Source organism: Sipha flava, unplaced genomic scaffold (assembly GCF_003268045.1).
Source record: "Sipha flava isolate LNK unplaced genomic scaffold, YSA_version1 35a_pilon_pilon, whole genome shotgun sequence".
In the NCBI taxonomy this organism is placed as follows: domain Eukaryota; kingdom Metazoa; phylum Arthropoda; class Insecta; order Hemiptera; family Aphididae; genus Sipha; species Sipha flava.
The window spans coordinates 1,009,751-1,026,159 of NW_020273058.1; the positions used below are offsets into that span (position 1 = coordinate 1,009,751).

Sequence of the window (16,409 nt, forward strand, 5' to 3'; positions counted from 1 at the left end):
AACTTAAAACTTTGTACATAATATGAATACTATGTACATAACGTTGCATGATATAATGTTAGTACCATAAACGTTTATCAATATGTAATAGTAAAAATAAAATATTGACTATATCTAAGAAGATTTAAATTATGATACAATTTTTTATTTGACACATAATGTTTTTTTTTATCAATAATGTCACGTAAAAATTAATGGTTTAATTTTTCGGCCGAGAATCTAAAAACTACTTTCAAAAAAATGATAATATTTTGTAGATAATATTGAACAAAACAGATGTTTTCCTTTATGTTAAACATCATGGGTCTTACTCATGAACATTAGAGTAAGGACACTGATGACAGCCGGCTGGACAGAAAAAAAGGTCCCGAATTAGTAACTTCCGCTAGAGCGCGCTACAGAATAGAAGTCGTACTCATTTTGTACAAGTGCCATAGGATATTTAGTGGTCTTATATATATATTAGTATCTAAAATTGTACGAATGATTGATAAATGTTACACCACATAATTTTATCAAAATATTAAGTAAAAGTTTTTTTTAATTTATCTTGTTAACATTTAATTGGTTAAATCATGTCATTGGGAATGTAGCTAAGAAAGCAACTGGATTTACTAAGTGTCTAAATTGCCTTTCATCTCTAAAATCAGAAATATCTTAATTCAAGAGTTGTTTTCATTGATAAATTATTTCACGGACATTTAATAAACTATCAAAAAAATTGTTTAATTTAATTAGTACCATGAAGGCTGCAATATGTTTTAAATGAAGAAGGATTATGCAGTGAAGTACTATTTAACATTTTTTCTAAACTAGAACAGATAGATTCACTACAACTTGTTGGATATGATCTCCATGCAGATAGTTTAACATTATCTTTAGTTAACTTTTTTCACATAACTAAGGTAAATTTCATTTGTTCCCGGTCCAATTCTATAGAAAATGCTAAGAAAGAAAAATCGAAACTTCATAAAAAGTCTGCAAAGTTAATTTAAGCACCTATAATCATTATTTTATAACTTACATATTGTAATGATTTTTATTTATTATTTAATATTTGTATCTAATTAATTATACACTGAAATAAAAAAAAGTTACTATTATAAAATTTTGTTTTTGTTTGATATAATAAAAATAAGTTAATAAACCAAATTTTACCTTAATTACAAAATATAATTATCACTTATCACATTTTTAAAGATTTATAATAATAAAAGCTAAATATTGATTTACATTTATGGAATAATATTATGTTTAATGTTACGCAGCCATCCAAAATTATTACAGTCATTACTAACAAAGGGATTTACAGACTGAATAAAATAGAGCTTTTTTATTTAGTTCTAGATATTAAGTATTTTTGGAACATAAATATACTTTTTTCAATTAAATTGTTCCTACATTTTTAAAAGAATGGATTGGAAATTAATAAAATTATACCTAATTAACAACTTTTAGTTTTGAAAAATAAATATAAGTTAGTATTGTTTTTTTCCACTGTAGTTTGAACCATAAATTAAAAATTATCAACTGTTAATATCAATCATAATTATTGTAACCAAGTTATGCCAAGTTATTATAATAATATATTATAATTATTTAAAATAATTAAAAATATGTAACAATTTTATCGAAATACCACCTATTAATGTATAGTTTTATTGTTTTTGTTAAAAATAATCTGCTCTTTAAATTATATTCTATAATATTTGATCATAAATTGTTTAATTTAGAGTATGACTAGCATTCTGCAGCGGTCTCTAGCGGATGCTAAATATCTGGGCCCACTTTTATTTGTGTAGATCGATATCCTTACTTCAATGTTCATGGTCTTACTACATTGTGCTAGTAATATTACATTGAAGGTATGTACAAATTTGTATACTTAAATAGTATGGTAGTATAATGCATTACTATTTAACATCTTAGACCGATTGTGTAAGTAGGTATATTTTATTTTGTTCTACTATATAATACATGTTACTGAATATGCAAAAAATGTATTTTATAATATTTTCAACAGTTAAAATGTAGGATAAACTAAAATTTTTTTTTTCACATATGAAATTTAAAAGGAACTTCGAATGTCATTCATGCGATCAAAGAACTTAGTAACACGATCGTGTTACCCTGATACAGTGATCAGTGGCATAGCCATGATTTTTAAGCGGATGGGACTGAACACTTTTTTTTGACAGTTTAAGTAAGACAGAATTTTAAAATCTACCCTTCACCCCCAACCACCAGGTTTGTAAATGTATTTCCAGCGTTTTTAAAATAGTTTTAATAATATTTATTAAAGTCAAATGTATAATAATAATAATAAATTAATGGTTGTCTGCTACAGCAGCATCAAATGACATAACATGGTATGAAAACTATGGTGACTATAAAATAATAGTGTTTGACAAGAGTCACTAAAAACTACATGATAACCACCAAAAAGATGGTAAATCACGGTAAAAGTAATACGATTATGTACCAAAGACCTATCGTTCGTCAACATTTAATTCGTAGCAAAATTTTAAAATACTTAAATACCAAATGGAAGTATACTAGTATGTTATATACACAAAAACACGACCCATCTGGAGAGCTATAGCCTTATTAGCCCCCTCCCCTTGGTTACTCCACTGACCGCCATCACATACTTATTTATCTAAGTATTCGATTGACAGAACTAGCCTTGGAGATTTCAATAAACCACGAAACGTTTGCAGTCGACACAGTGCACGCATCAAACGTACAACACCACTCGTCTGCTTTTAGTCATCCTTGTTCGCCTTTCTATCCTTGGTAAATCTTCAACATTTCTTGTTAATCTTTATTACTTAATGTTCATTATATAATAAATAGTTATTTTAGTTATTATTTACTAGTTCTTCTGAGCATAATAGCATAAATCTGTATGTATCTATATCGATTTGAAACGAGTTTGGCACATATTTAGAAAAAAAAATGCATGTGGTATAACACTGATTGTTTGAGTATCAAATCCTAATTGAGTTATTAAGAAATATGAATCATACACTGTGAGATTTTGAAAATAGACTGGTATAAATTTAGGCTGTGGCATTTTAATTATTATTACTACAAAAGTACCTGTTAAATTATCATGATCTCTAACCCGTAAATTATTATCATTGAATTAAATTTTATATTGAGGAAAAAAATGTATCGATCGATAATTCTACGATGATGTATTGCATCTTCGGTACACATTATAAGGGTACGTTTGTTTCATGTAATTTTTCGATTTTTTACCAACTTGAACAATTTTAATCATAAATTTTTTGGCAATATCACCGATGTTATAATTTTCATTCCCTCCAAATAACACCAGACCATTTTCTCAAGAGATTTAATATGTCTTCTTAAGTTATCCTGACAAGAAAATGTTGGACATTGTCTACATAAAAAATTGTTGTTATCATGCAGCTTTGTGTATCTTTTCAAATTGTATTTACGATTGAAAACTTTTGAACTCACGGCACAGGGCCGTCCTGAGATTTTATTTTGGCCAGGGGCAAATTAATTTAGGGGCCCTCCGACCATAATAATAAGATATGCTAAATAAAATACTCACTGAGAATAACAAAATTCTTGCATACGTATTTTTCCAAATCTTAACCAATCAAACTCATTTAAATTCATGTACTGCATTACATACATAATAGAATTGAATATTAATCATATTATTTATAACTTAATTGCTCAATGTAATCGGACAAGTCGTTACACAATACACAGATCGAGATTCGTATTTTACTCCTACTCCTCCCCATGATAAAGAATTGGCAATCATATTTTGCTTCTTTTTCTCCTCGTGTTACAGTATCAGCATTTTTATACTATTATTATAATCAGCCATCTCAAAATTGAGATAAATAATGTAAATATTTAAATCTTATTCTAACACCATACACGTTTAATATTGACCCACATTTTTATGAAACAACATTCAGTTTTAGAAGGTATAACACAATGTATTAAAGAAAAATAATATTTTTGGCTCCATTCGTGTACAATATACAGTTTGTATGTAAAAGTACCGTCAGCCAAGTATTTATTACAATGTTTACTTAAAAATTCAATATTGTTTTAAACGTAACAATAATAATTTCATCTCTTTTGTACACATAGGCTTTTTATCGTTCTGGCAGATTAAAATATCGCAATTTGAAACAACGTTTAGAGTATATTCTAAACTATTCTATAAAGTTGATAGAATATACATAAATATATGTGAACCTATTAAGGTTGTATGATTTTACTTATTTTTTAACACAATGATCAGTAAAAGATAAAATGTATAAAATATATTCAATAGAGTCTCAATTTCAAACTCGCAAAACGTCAATTTAGGCACTTATTTTTCATTTCATTTTTAACAACATTTTTCATTGAATATTTCCAAAACAAACTTTTTTAGATACATAAAATTTTACGTTTCTGGTGTCGCAACGCCTCGCCCTTTTTTCTATCACGAAATCTAGATTAAGAGACCCTAGATTAGGCCGTATCCGACTTTGCCCGGACCGTAGTTTTGTTTATAACCGTCAACCTACTTATTACGTTTAATCATTACTTCACGCTAACCATTATACTGCGCCACAAGGAGTAGGAAAGAATAATAAATAGCGCTGGCACACCACGACTAAAACCACAGATTCTCGTTATACGTAACGGCTGCATCCACCCCCGTTTCCCAACCGATACCGTAGGGCTAGTGATGATGGGTCGTTCATGAACGAATAGTTCCTTTGGAACGAGTCCAGAGGGGATACGTATCTTTACGATTCCACCTACTCGTATTGGTAGATCTAGGGGAGGGTTACTAGATGCAAGTGCCACCTCCTTTGGAAGAAAATAATATTAAAAATAAAGCATATTTGGAAGAACTGAATAATAGATTATAAAAATAAATGTTGACAGTTTTTTTTTATAATATTGTCACATTATTTTTAGGGCGAGGTCTAAACCCCCTCATCAAGACACCTCTTCAAACGCCTATGATCAGTTATATTATATAATTTCTCTTTTAAAATGCCTCGACCGTAAATAGATTCTGTATCCACTCTTGACTATTCGTTCATTTTAGATACATTAAGTCTAAAACCAAATTATCCAATTACACTTATTATTCTTCTAAATATAAAATTTGGTTCAGCTCGGAATTCAAAAATCTTAATCATCAACAATAAAAAATAACTCATTTAAATTTTAAAAAAACACTTACAAATCAAGATTACGCTACTTTCTCTATTCTTCATAAAAAAATGTAAAAACCTAAGTTAAGCTATGATAAATATTTAAATTACTAATTACTAAATTAAACTTATATGAAACGATTAAATTGCCAACATAGGTTGACATCATGAAAGGGTTGCATTCTAAAACTACACACTTTTGATTTCGACCCCATAAAGGTCGATAAACAAAACCTGCACACTTCATCTGTCAATGTAAAACAAAACATATTACATTTATAATGGATATAAAACCGCATACTATTTTTATAGCTAAATGACGGATAAGATATGACAAGTTAAGTACTGTACAATAATCACACTAACACTAACACGTCTTAAATCTTCAGTAACCACTCGTTACTAGTCAGTCTTATGTATACCTATAGAGTGGTTAAAATGTGAGTGACTTTTTTCATATTTAAAAAAGATATTAAAATTATTGATAGTAGTAAAAGAGGTGAATGTTCATTCCTTGACAATTTTAAGTACAGAAACCTTAGAGTGTGTAATAGTGAGAATATATTTTGGTGGTGTTTTATTAAAATTGTATGTCCACGGTTACAACATACAGTTGAATGAAGAACATACTAACTAAAAACATATATAAACACGAACCGGCAGAAATTTAAATTCAAGAGGTAGGTACACAAGGAATTTTGGAATGTATTCTTATTTATGAACACGGTTTTTACAAAAAATGTTTACAGTACATGTAAACTAGTCAAAACATTCAAATATTTATCAGAATGTAGCTCATCGAAAATTAAGCCGAACAACAAATTTTTTGTGATTAAGGCACATTAATAACTGAACAGTCATCACCGGAAAAAATTCTCAGTAATATTTCCTTTTTTCAGATTATGCAAGTCTTTAGTTGGTCACGTGTTGAAGTGGTGATGCTGAGAATGTATTTCCAAAGTATATGTTGCAAATATTAAGAAAATACATAATTTCAAGTGTTATACAATTTTTGCTTTAATATAAATACAAGTTTATATTATATTCCTGATAAAAGTTTACATTGTATTATATGTAAAATAAATAATTATGAAATAATTAAAATCATCATGTTTATTATGAACACTATTTATAAATTTCTACAGTCTATTAATTACAAAAATTGTTTTCAGAGCGGGCAAATTTTGATCGGCAACAATAGATTAATTTGATTCGATAAGTTTAAATCGATTGTGCTGGGGCTCTGGTATAATATTAAAATATTTTTTGTATATTGTTTGCCCTTTACGATGGCCATAAATCCTCTGGACCCAGGTGTGTTCCCAAAATGGATCAAACTTCTCACACGATACAACTACTTTACCCGCTTCTAACGCAAACAATGTACCATTACGTCCGAATCCAACCTGAGGACAAAATACCTAGTCAATAAAATATCATACAAATGGCACATGTCACTTACATGTAGACCTGGGTGAAATCTCAATGTTCTCTGCAACACCAACATGGTTCCGGCAGTGACTTCACGGCCGTCGTTGTATCTGATACCTCTATGTTTCGGGCGAACACGACCACCCACATTTGATGAACTAGTACCAGATTTTTTGGACGCATGTCTAACACTGTTTCGAACTGGAAAATCATTAAAACGCATGATATAAGTTACATTCGTTTAGACCGATACTGGATATCGGCTACGGATTGCATTTTATTCAGATAACATTATTTGGTTTTATAATATTCCCCGTTACTTACGCAATAACGTTCCAACACTTGAAATTATATTTGAAAACGACGAAGTGTTTAGCATCGTTATCATCGAAATCGAACTAGGACTCTTGAATACCGACGTCTCCACTCTTGGTCAAAAGGAGAATATTTAAAAAAAAAATGTTAAAACATACTATTTATTGACAAAATTAATTTTTGACTATAGAATACAAATATTACCAAACGTTGTCTCGTGATAATAATGAGCGCATGCTGCTCGACGAGTGATAACAACGTTCCGAAAAGTCTGGTTGTATAGTTTTTTCTTCCATGGAAGACCTACAGAAGTTAGTGATAACTGATAAATGATTAAGTCGCTCCCGAAAAAATTTCGGTAGGGAAAATTCAATACCCTCTAAATAAGGGAAAGAAATTAACGGGAAATTCTTCTGCGATTGTTCCCGTTCGGTCGAATAGAGATGGCTTCAGTTATTAATTTAGTGAAGAAGAACAACTTGGGCGTGCTGTCCAAATATCTGATTTCAAACGACCGAATCTATCAGTAAGTGAACAGACGGTTGACATAATGTGACCGTATTTTTATTATGCTAACGACCACCTCTTATTACTAGTACTACTACTAGTTACTACCTATTTACTTGCAGGCACGTTAGGAATGCATCGAAATGGTACCCGGGCGTGGAAGATATGAAAAAATTTGAACGGCCAGTCATGTTTGTACCGGAAGAGGTAAGCGATTGGAAAGTCGAGTCGTGGAATTGTAATCCTCAACCAGTTGAACGTGAAGTAAAAAATATGACCATCAACTTTGGGCCACAACATCCAGCTGCCCACGGTGTACTTCGATTAGTATTGGAACTTGCCGGGGAGGTAAGACTTATTATGATAGTTCAGAATTTAAAACCTCAACATTTTGTTATATGATCACTATATTTTAGGTTGTTGTACGAGCTGATCCACATATTGGACTTTTGCATAGAGCTACTGAAAAATTAATCGAATACAAAACGTATACCCAAGCATTACCGTATTTTGATCGTCTTGATTATGTTTCTATGATGTGCAATGAACAGTGTTATTCATTGGCTGTAGAAAAATTGTTGAATATTGATATACCATTAAGGGCAAAGTATATTCGAAGTAAGAATAAACAACAAAATACTAATAAAAGCTGTTTATATTTGTTGATAACATTTTGTTTTGAATAAATCTATATTTTTATTTTTTATTTTAGCATTATTTGCTGAAATCACCCGATTGTTGAATCATATTATGGCTGTTGGTACACATGCTTTAGATATTGGTGCCATGACTCCATTCTTTTGGTTATTTGAAGAACGTGAAAAAATGATGGAATTTTATGAACGTGTATCTGGAGCTAGAATGCATGCTGCATATATACGCCCTGGTGGTGTATCTCAGGTATAAAGATATTACTGTAAATGTTTAATAGTTATGATATTTACACATTCAATTTTCCTAAACTAATTACTTAGGACTTACCACTTGGTTTGATGGATGATATTTATCAATTTGCATCGAAATTTGGTGAACGTATTGATGAAACAGAAGATATGCTTACCAACAATGGTATTTGGATTGCTAGGACGCGTGATATAGGTGTTGTGAGTGCTCAAGACGCTCTAAACCTAGGTTTTAGGTTTGTTTTGTGTTACCTAAGTAAAATTTCACTATAGTAAAATCAATAATTCTCTTTTAGTGGTGTTATGTTACGTGGTTCAGGTATAAAATGGGATCTACGTAAAACACAACCTTATGATGCATACCATCTTTTAGATTTTGATGTACCAATTGGTACTCGTGGGGATTGTTATGACAGGTTAGTAATGACTTTATTTATATTAGTTATGTCTGATTGTTTTTCTTAAGATTTCTATCAATCAGTATAAATATACTAACTCTGACTGAAAATGTATTAGACATTAAGTATATTGATAATTTTTTACACATTCTTTTTTAATTTTATATTATATTCTTATTAAAATAATATATTGTTATGCATAAACATTCATTTTAAATTAAGTAAATTTTGAATCATTAAATGATAGCTTGTGAATTATATTTTTTAGATATTTATGCAGAGTTGCAGAAATGAGGCAATCACTTAGAATTATAGAACAATGTTTGAATCAAATGCCAGCTGGTGAAATTAAAACTGATGACATGAAAATATCAACACCATCTAGATCAGAGATGAAAGTAAATAAATTAATAATATATACATAATATACCTAATATATATATAATAATATATACTAATAATATCTACTAAATATATTACCTAGATTTAAAATTTAATTATTTTATTAGAATTCCATGGAAGCCTTGATACATCACTTCAAATTATTCACTCAAGGTTATCAAGTACCTCCTGGTGCTACTTATACCGCAATTGAAGCCCCTAAGGGTAAAATTTTAATATTTAGTTATTAATTATCTTTTGAATTATTTTTTAAAACGTAAATATTTTTATAGGTGAATTTGGAGTATATTTAGTTTCTGATGGTTCCTCAAAACCATATCGATGTAAAATCAAAGCCCCTGGTTTTGCACATCTTGCAGCATTAGAGAAGATAGGCAAGAAACACTTCCTTGCTGATATTGTAGCTATTATTGGTAATTTATTTCAAACACATTGAAATCAAACCTATATATATTTATTTTTATTTAACATTAACCAATACATTTTTTACTTTAAAATAATTTTAGGAACATTGGACGTTGTATTTGGTGAAATTGATCGTTAAGTTTTTGTACTGAAGTTTATTGGTAAGTAAATATTAGTTTTCGCTTTGAAACTTAATTATTAAATATACCTAATAAATTATTTGTTGTATTTTAATAATTATTTCAATAAATTATTTCTTAGTGTACAAGTATTTTATTGTTCTAAAGTTGTTGTATCATCTAACAAATTGTCCAGTTTATTCTACTCGATCAAGAGTAAGTATTTTACTAAAAAACATAAAAACTTTTTTTTATGATAAAATATGATTTATGACAATGATTAAATAAATTCTATGTACCTCAATTTAAATTAAAATAATTTATTTTATGTTTAAAAAAATTATATCCACAGTACTCCTTTACTTATTTTGTATATAATTTGACAAACATTACATGATACATAATAAAATACCATTTTATAATTATGTAATCACCAGTCTTTGTTAAACTCCTATTATTTTAACATTATTGAAAAATATCTTAGTTAAGAGCATATTTTAAAATTAAAATAATGGTTTGTGTTTTAGGTTTGTTATTAATTTAAATAAATTACAATGTATTAGTTATTTAATTTTAATAATCACCTTTTGTCCAAATTAAGAACTCTACTTAAATCAAATTAATCAAAAATGTAATATTAACTTAATAAAAATACTATTACATTATCAGTCTTACTCGTTACAATCAGTTAACTGTCTTGTAATTCAAAAATTAATTTAAATATTTTTTAGTCATTCATTTAAATGTCCAGAAAATTGTAGTCTATCATGTTGTAGACAGGTACAAACGTACTTTGTTTAGGTAAGCACTTTCAAATAAATTAACTGTTGTAATTTAAATGATTATGTACTCCTGTATTGAAAAACTATATCCATAGACTTACAACTCATACAGTAAGTCATCCACTTGATTTTTTTTTAAATAGAGTTGTTTATATATAAAAATAAATTAGAATATCCAAACATGTATGGTTGTATAAAAATTTGAAATCTCGAAGTTACAATGAGAACTCATGAAAATTGTATCAAAATAGTAAGTGATGATTTATTTAATAAAAATTACTTCTCCCTTTATTTTTTTAGTAAGACTTGGAAAAATAGCATAAAATACTTGGGCTTAGTTGTCCTGTTTTGATTATATATTTATTATTATTACTTTAACCCGTAACTGGTACAGTGAAAAAATAAACTGTAACTGGTACAGTGCGGTGTGACATACCGCTTCATTTGATATCAATATTTGGACCTTTTTAGATTAAGTTCTTAAATAATTTTATTAATATTAATTATCTGTATAGTATTACAATCATTCTACATTTTTTTTTTCAAACAAATTATTTCTTAGTGTTTCAATGAATGAATTGTTACATAAAAAAATTATAGTACAATTTATTTCTGAATCTTTTATTTTATTCTAGAATTTTTCAATATCAGTTTTTAAGGTTCAAACTTATATATAATAATAAAAGACATACTGAAGAATAAGATTAAAAAAATATAATGAGAAAAATCATTTTTTAAGTAAAAATAACTATAACCAAACTCCAATTAAAATGCTTTATTATAATAAACAAAAATAAATACAATAAACTTCAAATATAATAGTAAATATAAATAACATAATAAAATATAACTATAGTGAACTAAATTTAAAAATAAAAACAAAAATTTCTTCAAACATATAAATGGATATCGAAAATGTTATGGATATGGTACAGTGCGGTGTGAGATACCACTGAACATTTTATATCAACAATAACAAGTTATGACAGTGAACATAACATGAAAAACTTATATACATTTTACCTCCATACAAAGATATACGTAACCTCCAAGTAATATTATCAATATTATAATTGTTATGTAGGTTAAAAAAAAAGTACAGCAGTGTATGACACGGCAAGTACCAGTTACGGGTTAAAGAACGTCTTATAATATTATTAATTAGTATACTATTATTATTATAATAATCATTATTAGTCAACAAAACATCTCAATATTGTATTTACATCTGGTAACTATTAATATTTATTACAAATAACCATGTGTAATTATTGAGATGTTAAGAAAAATGTAAACGATTTTAATTTTTCTGTAAGAAAACGTCATTTAATTTTATTAGTGTTTTAAAATTTTCGACAAAAACCGTCATGAAATTAATTGAAAATAAAATGTGTATAAATGTAATAATACATTATATATATGATATCAGTTATCTCATCGATTAATTATTCTGTTATAGTTATTAATTTGTTCATAATAATCAGTCATCTAGGAAAATTAAATGTCTTATTCTGGTTAAACTGATTCTTCCATCTATCGTTTATTAAATTGTAATTATGGTATTTTAAACGTAAGTTAATACATTTTTTTTATTCCGCGGCGTTCCATGTTGAATCCCAAATAGTTGTATCCTATTAACAAGCCACAGATCGATTACAGTTTTGTGCAGTTCGAAATGTTTGGTTGGTGCAAATTGTGCAACGAATCGTAAAAAAGCGCAAACAATTTACCAGCTGTGGTGGAAACACAGATATATGTATAGGAGAGGATCGCAACTGCAATGTGAGCTAGTTTTTCGGAGCAATTATCATAGCTAAAATTTTTTATTTTCATTATCATCCTATGTTTGTTATCACTAATATATATCAAATAGGTAAATATTATTTCTATATTACTACAATATTATAATATATTATAATGTAGTATATATAATAATATTATATTATGTAATTGGTTTTTTCTATATACGACACTGAACTTAATATTCTGGTCTTATAACACAATAAAAAAATTGTGTTAAAAAAGAATTATAACTATTCAAGCATCCAAATTGTGCCGCAATTGGAAGCGGGACTGGGGGTGATCAGCACTGTCAAGGGGCCTCAGCTTAGAAAAATTGAGGACTCAAAATGCATAGAATTTATTGTACTGAATACATTTGTGAGAATATCAAGACCAGTGGTACAGGAACTATTTTACATTATTTTTCAAATTATAGTTTTGTTCCCCTTATATCAGAGAGGTAAATTTTCTCCGCTCCCATATCTGATGACACTGCAAAGACTTAAGGTAAATTGAAAAATATTGAATATTCTAATTCACTGTAAATATTAATAGAGCTAATAACATCAGAGTTTAAATTGTGTATCATATTTATGGATTTTATATTATATTTAGTGATAACTAACACAGGATGATAATGAAACTATCATTAATTTCAGCCATGATAACTGCTCCGAAAAATTAGCTCACGTTGCTGTCGCGATCCTCTCATATATATATCTGTGATAGAAACGAATGTGTTATCAATGTTATCATCACATTCCAATCCAATCACGTGTTGGTTGCATGTAACTAAGGAAACGTATTTTGACTGTGGAGAGGGGGTGGGTATTGTGATATTTTGAAAATTTAATAAATTGATCAAACTATAGGACATCATGAACTGTGAAGAACATGATTTAATATTAATATTATTTTCACCCTGAGATTTACATTACGTCGTGTAAAAAATTTTTTGTTTTGTGAAATAAACTGTTATCTGGGTAAGTACAATTTTGAACTTAAATTGAAAATAAAACTATTTTCCCCAATAAATTATTGTCAGCATTTATTGTATTTTTTTTTCTTATTTAACTTCTAAATTAAAAATCACTAATGAGTCATAACTTAAAGAAGTATAAAATCGTTTCCCCGTAATTTAAATTAATTTAGGTAGGTTTTAGTAGTTGACAGTTTTCATATTATGTAATATAATATAAAATCATTTTAAACTTAACACATTTTTTAATTTAAATTGAATATTTATTTTACTATTTTACATTAATCCAAATTTAACTGTATATACAATTATAAATATGTATAAATTGTTATGTTAATTTGTCTCTGGGAGAGATTATATGTAAATATAATAATTTGAATAATAAGGACATTTAGAAAAACTATGATTTTATAAGTTGCCCATCTATTTTCTCCACAAAACAATATAATGTCTAGGATCTTATAAGAGCTATAAGAAATATTTTAGTAAACTTATATTCAACTGTATCTAATTTAGTAATTAACATTTTAGTTAGAAAAATGGGTCGCTTTGCTACTGTAGCTGTAAGTTGTTTGAATCAGTGGGCTTTGGATTTCGATGGTAATAAGCGTCGTATATTGCAAAGTATTGAAACTGCTAAGCTATTCAATGCAACATACCGCAGTGGACCTGAACTTGAAATATGTGGCTACAGTTGTGAGGATCACTTCCTAGAGAGTGACACCCTTTTGCATTCATGGCAAGTTCTGATTGATATAATGATGCATCCATCTTCATCAGATATTTTGGTTAGTTATTCATTAGTGTTAATAAAACATTTATATTATACATTTTTATATATTAATATTATATTATATGCTTAGATTGATGTTGGTATGCCAGTAATGCATAAAAATTCTACTTACAATTGTCGAGTTGTATTCCTCAACAAACGTATTTTGTTGATCAGACCTAAATTACTCATGTGTGATAGTGGTAACTATAGAGAATCTCGTTGGTTTACTCCATGGAAAAAAACACATTCCATAGAAGATTTTTATTTGCCTCGAATTGTGCAGGAACTCACTGGCCAAACTATTGTACCTTTTGGAAATGCTATAATTGCTACTGTTGATACTTGTATTGGTTATGAAATTTGTGAAGAACTGTGGACACCGAATAGTACTCATATTCCATTATCTATGGATGGTGTTGAAATAATTGTAAACAGTTCTGGTTCTTATATGGAATTGCGTAAATCTTCAATTATTTTGGATCTAATTAAATCTGCCACTTTTAAAAATGGTGGTTGTTATTTGTACAGTAATCTTAGAGGATGTGATGGCCAACGTGTTTACTTTAATGGTTGTTCAAATATTGTGATGAATGGTTCTCTTATTAAAATAGGCTCTCAGTTTAATATAAAAGATGTAGAAGTGACTTGTGCTACAATAGATTTAGAAGATATTCGTAGTTATAGGAATGCTATAAGATCTCGATCCAGCTTTATTTCAGAGCCTTACCATAGGATAAATGTGTTAGACTTTAGTTTATCTAGGGAAATGCGCAAAACACCAGATCCCATTTTGACTGATTTTAAATGTTTATCTCCTGAAGAAGAGATTACCTTAGGTCCAGCATGTTGGCTTTGGGATTATTTGAGACGTTCTAAACAAGGTGGATACTTTTTGCCATTGAGTGGTGGTGTTGATTCATCAAGTACAGCATGTATAGTATTTTCCATGTGCAATTTAATATATCAGGCGTGCAAAGATGGTGAAACACAAGTTTTGAATGAAGTGCGTGCTATTGTTGGTCAACCTAATTATTTTCCTTCGAATGCAAGAGAACTATGTAATCAGTTGTTAACAACCTGTTATATGGCTACTGAAAATTCGTCTTCACAAACAAAAAAACGAGCTGAAGACTTATCTTCTCAAATATTTAGTTACCATTTGAGTGTTGTTATTGATAAAGCGGTCTCTGCAGTAATATCTATTTTTGTCGGTTTAACTGGTAAAACACCACAGTTTTCCATTTATGGTGGATCTCCCCGTGAATCGCTTGCCTTGCAAAATGTACAAGCTCGGTTGAGAATGGTTTTAACATACTTATTTGCTCAATTAATGTTATGGGTGCGAGGCCGACAAGGCGGACTTTTAGTCTTGGGTTCAGGCAACGTCGATGAAGCACTTAGAGGGTACATGACAAAATATGACTGTTCAAGTGCTGATGTGAATCCAATTGGTGGTATTTCAAAATCAGATCTTAAAATGTTTCTCAGATATTTTAGAAACAAATATTCATTATCTGCAATAGATGATATTATAAACGCTACACCTACAGCAGAATTAGAACCATTGGTTGCTGGACGCACTTCACAATCTGACGAAGCAGATATGGGCATGACTTACGATGAGCTCAGTGTTTATGGAAAGTTAAGAAAACAGAACTATTGTGGTCCATATAGTATGTTTTGTAAATTGTTGTTGTTATGGGGTGATAAGTATACAGCTGAACAAATTGCAGAAAAAGTAAAACACTTCTTTAGGTGTTATGCCATAAATAGACACAAAATGACTATCTTGACTCCTAGCTATCACGCTGAAGCATATGGTCCAGATGACAACCGTTTTGATCATCGGCCATTTTTATATAATGTTTTATGGCCATGGCAATTTCGTTGTATTGATCAAAAAATAGAAGAATTCAATGACAAAAAAAGTGAAGTTCCTAGGTACCAAATATCTTTTGAATCTAATAGAAATGGAAAATATGCTGTGAATGTGTAATAGAATTTTTGATGTTCATGTAAAGTATTGAACTGTATTAACATTAATTTTGACATTCAAATAACTATTAACTTATAGAATTTTTTCTCTTTTTTTTATAAATCGATTTTAAGTTCATAAAATATAACTATTAGTACTTATTTTGTTAAATGAATTATATTATGTTGTAGAAGTGTTCAATCATTTTTAACTGTTCATAAATGTATTGTTGCTAGTTTAATATCACTTACACTACTTACTAATTGCTTAACTAAATTGGAAAAAGGGGCATAGATCTATCCTATTTATATATTATGTATTAAATATTATAATTTACGAAACAATAAAATATCTTATTGTCATAATTTTTATTTTATCAAAAATTGTTTGTGTTTGTTTAATTTTAAATTTGACTATCATTCTGCAA

General features: G+C 28.7%; 3 protein-coding genes and 1 long non-coding RNA gene across 6 annotated transcripts; 3 read left to right on the forward strand and 1 right to left on the reverse strand.

Moving 5' to 3' along the window:
- Positions 1-1,756: 1,756 nt before the first annotated feature.
- On the forward strand, positions 1,757-6,254 carry LOC112687690. Of its 2 annotated transcripts, none has more exons than XR_003148998.1 (3): positions 1,757-1,946; positions 2,076-2,247; positions 6,110-6,254. It is a non-coding gene; the product is annotated as an uncharacterized LOC112687690 (long non-coding RNA). The 2 variants fall into 2 exon arrangements; XR_003148999.1 differs by having other exon boundaries at positions 1,757-1,865.
- A 51-nt stretch (positions 6,255-6,305) lies between these two features.
- On the reverse strand, positions 6,306-7,167 carry LOC112687718 (39S ribosomal protein L27, mitochondrial). Its single transcript, XM_025560595.1, has 3 exons — positions 6,966-7,167; positions 6,673-6,842; positions 6,306-6,616 (listed from the first exon to the last, which is right to left on the reverse strand). The coding sequence occupies exons 1-3, from the start codon at positions 7,027-7,029 to the stop codon at positions 6,413-6,415; spliced, it is 438 nt and encodes a 145-aa protein (XP_025416380.1). The 5' UTR covers positions 7,030-7,167; the 3' UTR covers positions 6,306-6,412.
- A 115-nt stretch (positions 7,168-7,282) lies between these two features.
- On the forward strand, positions 7,283-9,908 carry LOC112687717 (NADH-ubiquinone oxidoreductase 49 kDa subunit). Its single transcript, XM_025560594.1, has 11 exons — positions 7,283-7,482; positions 7,586-7,811; positions 7,880-8,081; positions 8,176-8,363; positions 8,438-8,601; positions 8,662-8,781; positions 9,032-9,161; positions 9,273-9,369; positions 9,438-9,578; positions 9,672-9,731; positions 9,832-9,908. Exons 1-10 carry the CDS (start codon positions 7,400-7,402, stop codon positions 9,707-9,709), a joined length of 1,389 nt encoding a protein of 462 aa, XP_025416379.1. The 5' UTR covers positions 7,283-7,399; the 3' UTR covers positions 9,710-9,731; positions 9,832-9,908.
- A 2,045-nt stretch (positions 9,909-11,953) lies between these two features.
- Positions 11,954-16,100, forward strand: LOC112687601 (glutamine-dependent NAD(+) synthetase). 2 transcript variants are annotated; one of them, XM_025560395.1, is made up of 3 exons: positions 11,954-12,041; positions 13,764-14,020; positions 14,096-16,100. In XM_025560395.1, the coding sequence occupies exons 2-3, from the start codon at positions 13,772-13,774 to the stop codon at positions 16,001-16,003; spliced, it is 2,157 nt and encodes a 718-aa protein (XP_025416180.1). In that variant the 5' UTR covers positions 11,954-12,041; positions 13,764-13,771; the 3' UTR covers positions 16,004-16,100. The 2 variants fall into 2 exon arrangements, with proteins under 2 accessions (XP_025416180.1, XP_025416179.1); XM_025560394.1 differs by lacking the exon at positions 11,954-12,041 and adding an exon at positions 12,468-13,236 and having other exon boundaries at positions 14,096-16,099.
- Positions 16,101-16,409: the final 309 nt, after the last annotated feature.

Bases quoted from the DNA above. Each gene is read 5' to 3' on its own strand.
- LOC112687717 (XM_025560594.1), top strand. From the start codon at position 7,400: ATGGCTTCAGTTATTAATTTAGTGAAGAAGAACAACTTGGGCGTGCTG. The intron at 9,162-9,272 runs GTAAATAAATTA...TTATTTTATTAG, and splicing joins CATCTAGATCAGAGATGAAA to AATTCCATGGAAGCCTTGAT. The intron at 9,370-9,437 runs GTAAAATTTTAA...ATATTTTTATAG, and splicing joins CGCAATTGAAGCCCCTAAGG to GTGAATTTGGAGTATATTTA.
- LOC112687601 (XM_025560395.1), top strand. From the start codon at position 13,772: ATGGGTCGCTTTGCTACTGTAGCTGTAAGTTGTTTGAATCAGTGGGCT. The intron at 14,021-14,095 runs GTTAGTTATTCA...TTATATGCTTAG, and splicing joins CATCTTCATCAGATATTTTG to ATTGATGTTGGTATGCCAGT.
- LOC112687718 (XM_025560595.1), bottom strand. From the start codon at position 7,029: ATGATAACGATGCTAAACACTTCGTCGTTTTCAAATATAATTTCAAGT. The intron at 6,843-6,965 runs GTAAGTAACGGG...ATGATTTTCCAG, and splicing joins AAGTGTTGGAACGTTATTGC to TTCGAAACAGTGTTAGACAT. The intron at 6,617-6,672 runs GTAAGTGACATG...TTTTGTCCTCAG, and splicing joins GATTTCACCCAGGTCTACAT to GTTGGATTCGGACGTAATGG.